This window comes from Oreochromis niloticus, linkage group LG19 (assembly GCF_001858045.2).
Source record: "Oreochromis niloticus isolate F11D_XX linkage group LG19, O_niloticus_UMD_NMBU, whole genome shotgun sequence".
Taxonomy (NCBI): Eukaryota; Metazoa; Chordata; class Actinopteri; order Cichliformes; family Cichlidae; genus Oreochromis; species Oreochromis niloticus.
The window spans coordinates 2,941,643-2,952,620 of NC_031983.2; the positions used below are offsets into that span (position 1 = coordinate 2,941,643).

A 10,978-nucleotide genomic window follows, 5' to 3' on the forward strand; every position below is an offset into this window, starting at 1 on the left:
ATAGAAAAATGCACCAAAAAGATTTTTCCGCATCATGCGTTTTGGACATCACTAGAGTGTGGGTACTTGGAGTGCCCCAAAATGTTTTCTGAAGTCTATTAAACTTAAATGAAGAGTTCACATTTATGCTGTTTCATATGTTATTGTTGATCAGCATTGCAAAGTTGATCTCAGGATAACGGATATGTTCATATGGTTTGTATTAATTTTAATTTGTCTCAAAATTTCAGGACCTGCACTTTTTCAGTTTTTGGAAAGGCAAGTAATTTAACAAACAATGTGATACATTATTGTGGTGTAAGTGATACAGATTGAACAAAGGTATGATGTGTTAATGTCACTGTTCTCTTTTACATAAAAGGCACGGACAATTTCAAAATCCCTGCCAAATATATTAGAGATCATTCACAAGTATGCTGAACCCGGGACCAGTCTAAAGACCTACAGTGTTCACAAAGTGCATGGCTTTTGGGAAAATGTCTCAAGAGATTTGGGAGTGCCTAATACATGTCTTAATAGGAAAAAAATTCTCAAGGCAGTCCTGCAGTATTAAAAGGTAAGCAATGTTTTTTCATAAAGTATTTATATTTAGTCCATTTAAAAAAAGAACAGATATTTCTTTGGTAGAACTTCCTGTAATAAAAATTATTATGCAAAAATCAAATATTTTTACAGACCACATCAGGGGTAGAGGGTCCCTTGCTACAGACTGATTTTCCTACTGCAGAGACAACACTTGGAGATGATGTTCCTTCCATTGTAAGAAATGTGTCATACACTTACTGTCAGATTTAAAATTTTGAAGCCATTATGACAACCTTATCCAGCTACAGTAGAGATCCAGCTTTTTAGATACAGATAAAACAAATTCACTCCAAAATGTCATCTTGAAAATAATTTAAATCTTGAAACAGAGTAATAATGAGTCATATGGAGAGCAAGAAAGTAGATTACAATAGACTTAACAGCAAGTAAACGTATATCAAAGCAAATCACCAAACCATGAGGTGTAGAGCCTTAAGCACCCACAGGACAGCCACACAAAGACCTGAGTGTCACATCTGACCTCCATTTTAAAGGAGTAACCAACTCATCCTCCTGCTGCTGACTAACTTTTCAGTCCTTGTCTTCCACCCTTCTAATTTCTCCATTTGATCTTGCTATTGCCCAATCAAGTTCCAAAATCTGAATCAGAATATTACTTTATCATTTACAATAATTATAGTACTATATTCCTTTGCTGAATATTTTTTCCCTTATAAAACCGTCATTACATAGTGATTCCTTTCAAAATATTTTGTAATAATGTATGTTAACAAAGACATACAGATATTTCAGTCTAATTGTTATGTTTTAATAATTAATTTGTGATTTGTTAGAATGAGGAAGACATTGTTGTTGCGCCAAAGTCTCCACAATCTGTAGGAAATGTACCTTTACCTTCAAGAAAAGAGGTAATTATTTGTATTTTATTTAGTATTACATTGTGATACCTTGGAAAAACATTAATTTGTAAATAAACGAAAACGCTTTCTCTTCCCAGAATGCACTTAAAAAAACTGCAGAGAGCGGCATCCATACCCCAGACACACAATCCCTCGAGAGTGACTCTAAATCTTCATCTTCAAATGCAAATACTAAGGTAATTTCATAAATTTCACTGCATTTAATACATAATGATGCTGTTTCATAGAGACACTGTAGTGACAAACATTGAAAGTATTTATATATCTTTTTGAAATATATATCTGTATGTTGCAGAGGAATGAATCAGATGAATCAGCTAAGGTCAACACAGACAGTAGCAGTTCAGAAGAAAGATTTTTCACATCTGGTTTGCCACAGCAGAAAGCTTTCTTTTTCATAAATGAGAATGAATGGAAGGAGTTACGGCAACATCAGTCAGGAAGACTATTTAAAGGACTGCAGTGGACAAATATTATTGCTTGTGGAATCAGAACCCTAAATCCGTACTGCAGTTTTGGATTTCAGAGACAGTGTGAAAAAACTCTCTTCAAGATCAAAGGCACCGGTTTTCAGGTGTATGGGGTACTGCAGATTTCAGGACTGCCCTGTCACTGTGGATGTGGTGGTTTATGACGAAGAGACACTGAAAGCAGAAGTCGTTTTTAAAGGAGGTGAGGTCTGCCATAATAACAAAGAGCTGAAACGGCGGCCTGTGCGTGCACAATCACGTCAAAGTGCTGGAGAACTCTTCAAAAACAAATTACCAAGGAGCTTGTACTTGGAGTCTTTACAGAAAGTGCCACAAAAGGTGATCCAATCTGGCAACAGGGATGATGCTCCAACAAAAGAAGTCTTGAAAAACATTGCATGGTCTGAAAGAAAAGCCAGTAGAGCAGATCCCAACGAGTTGATTAGCTTACAAAAGATAATTCAACAGTATCAGGACACTGAAAAGGACGTACTGCAGAAGATTCTGATGCATCCAAAGGGCATAATGCTATGGTCTAAGAAAACCTTGTCAGTTTTTCATCAAAGATGCAAAGAAGACATTGTGTACTTTGATGCCACTGGAAGTATAAGAAAAGAAAGTGCTGGAAGGCCACCATACTATGTGTATGAGTTGGTTGTCAGAAACCCATCCAAAGGTGCTTCTCCTCTTCCAGTTGCTACATATGTCACATGTGACCACACTACAGTCTCTGTGACATACTTCTTGCAGGCCTTTCAGACTGATCTGGTAAGAGCATTTGGTAATCGGGCCTACAACAGGCCTGTCATGTTCATGTGTGATGGATCCCTAGTACTCCTCCGATCCATTTCCATGACATTCTGCAGAACAAGTCTAGAGGATCTGCTGCAGAAGTACTATGTCTTACTCACTGGCCAGCATTCAGCACAGCAATTCAACATTCCCATTCTTCATCGATGCTTGAGCCATGTCATGAAAAATGCCAAGGACCTTTGTAAAAAAACAGTGAGTACATTTATATCAATAATTTCAAAAGAATACAAGATTTGTAATGTAAAGGCCCTACTAACAGTGATTTCATTCATTCCTTTTCCCAGCATTCCAGAGAACTACAGGCTTGGGATGCATGTGTTTGGGCTCCTTGCATGCTGTGATAACTTAAAAGACATGGATGATGTTGTCCATAGTGCAGCAATAGTGTTTTGCAGTCCTTGTAGTGGAAGGAACGTAACAAAACACTACAACAACTTGAAAATCCTTATGCAAAAAAGGGGGACCCTGGATTTGGATGAAAAGACTGTGATTGCTGAGGACTACAAGGTTAGCTAAGATTTATTATTTAAGTAATCTTATTAATAACTTTTTTACTTGTGTATGTCCCAAATGAATTAATGAATTTACATTATTAAAAATATATATATATTTTAAACCACAATAACATTTTATATAATTAATTTTTCTTTGCTTTGATAACTTACTGAATATAGATATATATCTGTTTTACAGACTGATGTTCAGAATGCCCCCTTGAAGACCCATTTCCAGAAAATTGTTGACAATGCAACACTGGACTGTGAGGGCGAAAGAAACATCTTTCATGCACCCAAATTTATTGCTGGTCTGGTAAATCACCTTCTACCACATGCAACTTTGTGGTCATCAATGATGCTCGGTACATTTTTTTATTTGTTGTATTACTATCATAAATTGTCATTTATTAATAAATGTAAATGTGCTAAATGTTGAATTATCTATTTTAATTATGTTTTTGAATTACTTGTATTCTTCTTAGGGGATCTTGGACGTCATGGTACTGGTCCTGCTTACCAGCAGCTCAGTAAACTCTATGGTGACATTCAGCAATCCAAGAACCAGGTATCATAGCGAGAAGAATAAGTGAAAAAGAAACATAAATTGTATATAAATTTACAATACATAGATATTGACTTAAACAATGTACTATTGCATTTAAGAATTTTACACAAGACAACAGAACCCAAGGAATCATGGAGAAAAGCCAGTGGGATTTGAAAAAAATCCGTATCCAGAGAAGGAGACTGACAAGACTTGATGACTTTGTGGAAATTTATCAAAAAATGCACGATGTCCTCCTGCTTGAATATACAGACATGAAAAAATCAAGACAAAAGGTATGAATAACTTCCTAATAATGAAAATGTTTTATACAAATAGAACAAGAAACTAAGAAAAAGTGAAAACATTTGGATATGACTATAGAATTAAGAGAGAATAAAATAAGTAAGCACTAAAAGTATGTATGTGTAATCAACAGTCTTTTCGCGTGGAAATGGAGAAATGGAAAGACAAACGCATTAAACGGAAAGGTGTGTACGTGTCACCGTTAGTGACAGAACTGCCACTGAAGAAAAAGAAAACCGAGATAAGTCATCATGTTCCCATTATTTTCAATAATTAAACCTTGTGATGTCCTCCCGATTGCCATACTCCTTTTGTCCTCTGGGGTAAAGCGTCTGCTTTGACTATTTATGAAGCATCAATTATAACTTATAAATTATCATCTGTGGAATACAGTTTTATCAAACTGTATTCCAACCGATTACCTGAAATTTTTATGTTTTTTGACATTGTATTACACCTAGGCATGGGCCTTAGTGAACCCCTACTTTAATGACAAACAATGCATGTCCATAGGTGACACAAGTGCCGGAGGAAGCTCAGGTTTTTTGCTTTTTGCTGGTCACACCATGTACAGCTTTGTTTTCAGCACTTGTAGGCCAAGGGCATATGAATTAAACAAGCTTTCAAGGGTGATCATTGTCTTTTGGAGACCTACTGTATTAAGCACAGCTCGCGTGCCCTGACTGCAGGCAATCAAGTTTGCAATAGTACACTAGCATGTTCTCTGTACAGCTGGACCGGGCATCACATACTGCCCATGTTTTTCTCTCATAGTTCCTCTGTTTACTTGGGATGTAATGTTGGACAGAGTCCTTTAAGGGGACTAGGCACTCATACACAGTCATATCAGTGCCTGTATGGTACACCAACAGCAGGACAGATGCTCACTCGTTACATACATCTCAATTCAGAACAAGTTTGTCTCATTCATGACCATATTCTATTGTCTATTATATTCTATTATATAAAGTCATTCAAAAATGTTATCTGTTAACAGATAAAAGGGAAGACCACTGTTCAAACCTTTAAACAGGAACAGCACAAACAATATGATGCTCGTCAAAACCAGGTATTTTTAGAGATGTTTTTAATGTCTACATTTATGTTTTGTGTGTTATTGTCATAAATGACTCTGAAAATTGACATGTGTCTATCTTTGTAGGATGACAGCCAGGAACAAATATCTGTTAACCAAAAAATTGCAACATACATGGCTAATAAAGTGTCTGTCACAGTATGGAAAGGAGATTTATGTGCCTTCAAAGTGGATGCAATTGTGAATGCAGCTAATGAAAGTCTCTCTCACATGGGTGGACTTGCAGAGGCACTGTCTGCTACTGGAGGACGTACTATCCAAGCAGAGAGTGATGTCTTCATTGCCAAAAATGGCAAATTAAAGGCTGGACAAGTTGCAGTGACCACAGCAGGCAAACTACCTTGCATGAAGCTGATTCATTTGGTAGGCCCATGTCTGCAGAATGACCCCACAGTGCACATGATATACCATGCAAAGAAACTTTTAACTAAAGGTATTTTGAATGTCATGACATGTGCAGAAGAGCACAAATTTTCATCTGTTGCCATTCCAGCAGTGAGCTCTGGAATATTCAACTTTCCAGTCTCAATTTGTGCTGATGTTGTAGTCACCACAATCAAAAAGTACAATGAACATAAGAACCCCACAAGTCCTCCATTTGAAATACACCTGGTAAACAACGATGATCCAACCGTGAAGGAAATGGAAAGGGCCTTCAAAGAGATCCTTTTGGAGCCACTCTCTGATGTCAGGAGGACAGTGAGTACATCCATTTTTAAAGTATAATTGTTATTTTTAGTGTTAGAAAAAAATGATAACAACAAGCATGAATAAATAATTATTATGAAATAACAAGTGAAATGAAAGAATTAGAGCATCTTTGATGCATAGAATAACCCTTTTCAAATTGTGCAATAAAAATTAGGCCACAAAAAGTAGCAGTCATTAAATACATTCAGGCTATGTTGTTCTTCTTCGTTTGTTATGATTTTGTAAGCCAACAAACACCGCACTTAGTTAGTATTATGTGAAATATATCAGCATTAATAACGTATAATTCATGCAAAAGGCAATGCCATGTTTTCCTTAATAAAACATTACTTAAAATGCTCACAGCAGTAACAAATATTTTCTTTTAAATTCAACCCACAAATCGAGGGGCCAGAGGATTCTCCATCTACACTGGAAAGGACAGAGCACCTTGAGAGAAACACAACCGGTGTGACAAAGGACACTGCATCACAGGTGATGTTTCACAAACAAACTCTAATTCAAAAACTATGTCATGTGTTTGAAAAACCAAGTTTGTTAGTACATATTTTTTTAATTACATATAATAAAATCTAATATATATGTGTTGATGAATGAAAATTACAGATCACAGAAAAATGACAAATGTCAGTCCAACAATAAATGTAACATTTACAAGTTACTGTAAATGGCCTTAATTTTATAAGAACAACAGTAACTGACTCAATTTTTAATTTCTTATTGTAGTTTAACATCTCAAATAAATTACATTAAAATTTATGTCAAATCTGGAGATGTTTTCGTGTTGTTGCGTCAGGTACATAAAATACTTTTAAAAATTACATTTAAAACCTCTCCTAAGAAGAATTTTTAGACCTTTATTTAGTTACTATTGTCTTGTTGAAACACAGGTCGCATATTTGTGTAAACGACAGGAAACGGAAGTTGTTGTTTCTGTGGTCCCATCTCAGATTAGAGGTAACAACTTTGTCATACCACCCCCCCCGAAAAGTACTGCATAAGGTTAACGTTAAAGCTGGGGCAGAACATTAGTTGTTCCCTACACATTCAGTAAGTACTGCTTTAGATCTACATTCCAGGCATATCTTCATGACTGAATACTGAGTATACGTAAGTAAAAAACTCTTTATTAACCTTTGTATTCCAAAAATTTATCATGTTTACAAAGTAATAAAAGTTTATTTATTATACTCCTCAGGTCATTGAAAGTCTCCTGCACCACTGGGCCATTCGGCTGAATCTGGGGAATAATATCTACATTATGAACCACTACACGAGCGGTGTGATCCTCTATGGAGAGAGAGAACTAATCAGGAGACAAAGCTTGTCCAAGGTAAATTTTTATTTCATATATTCTAGAATTCAGTTTTTTTAATTTTATTAATCTCTTGAGATAAATGAAAAAATTATTGTTGCAAATTTGTAATTAATTCCTAATATGTCACAGGTGAACTTTGACAACTACCGAGCCATTTTATCCTTTGTGAACATTGGAAATGTACACTGGAAGTTTCTGGTTAGTACAAGCAGCATTTCTGTGAAAAAAAGTTTGTTTCAATAAAACATTCTTCATAATTTATGTACTTTTTAAATTTATATATCTATCGCAGTACATAAATGCAGATGACAGCTGTCTGTATTTGGTCGATCCTTCAAGAAACTCTTTGGAGCAGGAAGAGTCTGACCGTGCAGCCAAAAGATTCCGGTAATTATGCGTTATTACATGTATAAAATAATAACATAAAATATTTGGTACTCTGTAATGCCATTAGAAAAGTGACAGGAGGACAGAGGATGTCTTTTTCTATAGGTGAACATATGGTTGTAGATGAAAGTGTAATAAAATCCATGGTTATCAGTTCTTTAAAGAATTAAAAAAATTACTTCAAAATTACACACATATGTAATTTTAAATAATAAAAATACCCTGACAGTGTTTAAGCAGTGAGACATTTGACACAGTTAACATTTGTAGATTTAAAAGAACATGTTATTATTTTTGATACTTCATGCAAGATAATCTAGAGCACAGGGCTTTCTGACACGCCATTAAAAACACATTGATATGTATTATATGTGTCTATGTGATTTATGAAAAAGTACAGAATGTTCTTTTTCTGTGACTTTTATCATTCATTTGTATATAAATGTCATGCACATTATGTTCACACAGTGAATACTTCAAAATGAGAAGGACATGCTACAACAAAACAGACTGGGTGAATGTGAGACTTCGAGGAGTACTGACACATCCATGTCAACGGGATGGTTCTAGCTGTGGAGTAATGGTCATCATGGTATGGTACCACATTAAAGCAATAATATTGTTCTGTAAAATTAGATAAGATAAGTTAAAATAATCTTAAAAGGTTAAACTGTTTAAATAGGAAGTGTAACATTTTCAGATGTTTTCAATTAAATTTTACTTTTTGTTTTCATTTCAGATGGCCAAAGCAGTAATGGAAGCATTCCCAAATAAACCAGAAATGACATTTTTGATGACAAAAAAAGAGATGGCCCAGGCACGAAGGACATTTGCACAGACAATACTTGAGGCCTCAGGTGTGTAATATCTTTTTCAAATGGACATATTTGTTTGTGTCAAACCGATGAACACTAATTAATAAAAAAAAAAACAAAACACCCAGCACGCCCCTGCGGGCGGTTTATCCTTCAAGCTCGGGTCCTCTACCAGAGGCCTGGGAGCTTGAGGGTCCTGTGCAGTATCTTAGCTGTTCCCAGGACTGCGCTCTTCTGGACAGAGATCTCCGATGTTGTTCCCGGGATCTGCTGGAGCCACTCGCCTAGCTTGGGAGTCACCGCACCTAGTACTCCGATTACCACGGGGACCACCGTTACCTTCACCCTCCACATCCTCTCGAGCTCTTCTCTGAGCCCTTGGTATTTCTCCAGCTTCTGGTGTTCCTTCTTCCTGATATTGCTGTCATTCGGAACCGCTACATCGATCACTACGGCCGTCTTCTTCTGTTTGTCTACCACCACTATGTCCGGTTGGTTAGCCACCACCGGACATATTGGTGGTAGACCACTATGTCTGGAGGTGAGATAGATAGAGAGAGAGAGATCTAGAGAGAGAGAGATATCTCGCTCTCGCTCTCTCTCTCTCTCTCTCTCTCTCCCTAGAGAGCTCTCTCTCTCTCTCTATGTTATGTTTTAGTATTTGACAGTGACACCATGTGTCATGTGTGCAACAGCGAAACCACCCAATCCAGGACCCTCCATCACTGACTGGGTATAGTGTTTTTAAAAAATAGTTTTATGTTATCTACAACAAAGTATTTGACTCTGTGTTGTTAAGGATTGTAATTTATTAAATCATAGAATTATTTACTTCATGTGTTTATGAAAACTCATATGTTATTTGTTTACAGATTCAGTGTGATAACTGCAACTGCTGGTTCCATTCTGAATGCCTGGACATGACAAATGAACAGCTCAGCAGTGCTCAGAAGACAGAGTGGAAGTGTGTGCTTTGTGTAACCTAATTCCACATGCAGTTAAAGCTACTAGAATAATCTGCTTATAGTTATTATTGGTGTTTTGAGGAACACATGTGTAAAAGACAATAATGTATAACATTCTTGCTTTGAGCATGTATTTTAAGTATTTCCTTTTTGATTTTTTGGGTTGATTTGTGTGATGACAGATAATGAATAACAATATATCAAAACTGTATAATAGTAATCTGAGAAATCTGTAATATGAGAAATGTAATTTCTCACCCCGACCGGTCACGGCAGATGGCCGCCCCTCCCTGAGCCTGGTTCTGCCGGAGGTTTCTTCCTGTTAAAAGGGAGTTTTTCCTTCCCACTGTCACCAAAGTGCTTGCTCATAGGGGGTCATATGATTGTTGGGTGTTTCTCTGTATGTATTATTGTAAGGTTTAACTTATTATGTAAAGTGCCTTGAGGTGACTATTGTTGTGATTAAGCGCTGAATAAATAATGTCTAAAACTAAAGTTGCTGCTTGAGGTAGTGTGTGAATGATGTTTTGAAAATTTTAATTTTGTGTGGAAAGAAATTTCTTGTAGTTAAGCAAATACTTGAATGAACTCATTTTGTTCAGTAATAGATTAGGATTTAATTTTATCAGAAAACAGTACAGTAATTTGGGTAAAGTTCACTATCAATTTTCTGGAAAACCGTACAGTAAATTTGGCTATGGATGACAGGGTGAAGAGTGGGAGTCACCCAGAGTCAGAATCCAGTGAAATATCTCCGTCACCTCTTACAGTTTTCCTGTAATCTGAGGTCAAAGATGGACTATATAGAGTACAGTAAAGCAAAATGTGCAAAGTTTACTATCAATTTTCTCACAAACCGTACAGTAAATTTGGCTGTGGATCACAGGGTGAAGAGTGGAGATGGCCTAGAGTCAGAATCCAGTGAAATATCTGTGTCACCTCTTACAGTTTTCCTGTAATCTGAGGTCAAAGATGAATATATTAACAGTACAGTACTGTATATTGGGTAAATGTTATTGTTAATTTTCTCTGAATCGTACAATAATTTTGGCTGTGGATCGTGGGGTGAAAAGTGGAGATGAACCAAAACTGGGAGTGGATATTGAAGTAAAATAGTGTCAGGACACAAAAGACTGCGTTTCTAAGCCGGGCTTCATCCGTACCGTAATATGCGTAAGAGTAGTGCAACCACATTTTAGGTGCGGCTGGTGGTGCGGCTAGCGTGACTGTGACTTCGTAAGTGAGGGCTCACTTGACCACAGTAGCGACAGTGGGAGGCAATGTGTGCAATCCACAGCTGGACAGGGGTGTCCCTCTGCCTGCATCTGGAGGTGCTACCAGGGAGGCCGTGTTCAGGTGTGGAGTGGGCCGGGACTGTGCGGTGACGCGCTGTCAGGAGGAGACAGGTCTGCGACAGGAGCCCCCTCCTTGGTCTTCTGGCCGGCGTGGTTTCCATCTCAGAAGAGAAATTCCTCTCCTGTTTCAGATAAGGAACATTTGCCCGCGTGTGGCTGAACTGTGGGATTATGGGACTGTGGGGAGGAATTTTAGCATATGGGAGACATTTGTTTAGCTTTGTTTTAATAGTGT

General features: G+C 37.0%; 2 protein-coding genes across 4 annotated transcripts; both read left to right on the top strand.

Moving 5' to 3' along the window:
- Positions 1–332: 332 nt before the first annotated feature.
- Positions 333–4,663, top strand: LOC112843134 (uncharacterized). The gene is made up of 11 exons (XM_025901009.1): positions 333–556; positions 676–759; positions 1,380–1,454; positions 1,544–1,642; positions 1,762–2,704; positions 2,803–2,930; positions 3,034–3,256; positions 3,443–3,608; positions 3,729–3,811; positions 3,910–4,086; positions 4,230–4,663. The coding sequence occupies exons 5-11, from the start codon at positions 2,045–2,047 to the stop codon at positions 4,371–4,373; spliced, it is 1,581 nt and encodes a 526-aa protein (XP_025756794.1). The 5' UTR covers positions 333–556; positions 676–759; positions 1,380–1,454; positions 1,544–1,642; positions 1,762–2,044; the 3' UTR covers positions 4,374–4,663.
- Positions 4,664–5,569: 906 nt separating this feature from the next.
- On the top strand, positions 5,570–9,883 carry LOC109195772 (uncharacterized). Of its 3 annotated transcripts, none has more exons than XM_019348469.2 (9): positions 5,570–5,891; positions 6,285–6,377; positions 7,102–7,236; positions 7,351–7,419; positions 7,514–7,608; positions 8,077–8,200; positions 8,348–8,465; positions 9,082–9,156; positions 9,296–9,883. In XM_019348469.2, the coding sequence occupies exons 1-8, from the start codon at positions 5,592–5,594 to the stop codon at positions 9,150–9,152; spliced, it is 1,005 nt and encodes a 334-aa protein (XP_019204014.1). In that variant the 5' UTR covers positions 5,570–5,591; the 3' UTR covers positions 9,153–9,156; positions 9,296–9,883. The 3 variants fall into 3 exon arrangements, with proteins under 3 accessions (XP_019204014.1, XP_019204016.1, XP_019204015.1); XM_019348470.2 differs by having other exon boundaries at positions 5,573–5,891; positions 6,291–6,377; XM_019348471.2 differs by lacking the exon at positions 9,082–9,156 and having other exon boundaries at positions 5,571–5,891.
- Positions 9,884–10,978: the final 1,095 nt, after the last annotated feature.

Bases quoted from the DNA above. Each gene is read 5' to 3' on its own strand.
- LOC112843134 (XM_025901009.1), top strand. From the start codon at position 2,045: ATGGGGTACTGCAGATTTCAGGACTGCCCTGTCACTGTGGATGTGGTG. The intron at 2,931-3,033 runs GTAAAAAAACAG...TCCTTTTCCCAG, and splicing joins GAAAAATGCCAAGGACCTTT to CATTCCAGAGAACTACAGGC. The intron at 4,087-4,229 runs GTATGAATAACT...TGTAATCAACAG, and splicing joins TGAAAAAATCAAGACAAAAG to TCTTTTCGCGTGGAAATGGA.
- LOC109195772 (XM_019348469.2), top strand. From the start codon at position 5,592: ATGATATACCATGCAAAGAAACTTTTAACTAAAGGTATTTTGAATGTC. The intron at 5,892-6,284 runs GTGAGTACATCC...TTCAACCCACAA, and splicing joins TCTCTGATGTCAGGAGGACA to ATCGAGGGGCCAGAGGATTC. The intron at 7,237-7,350 runs GTAAATTTTTAT...AATATGTCACAG, and splicing joins GGAGACAAAGCTTGTCCAAG to GTGAACTTTGACAACTACCG.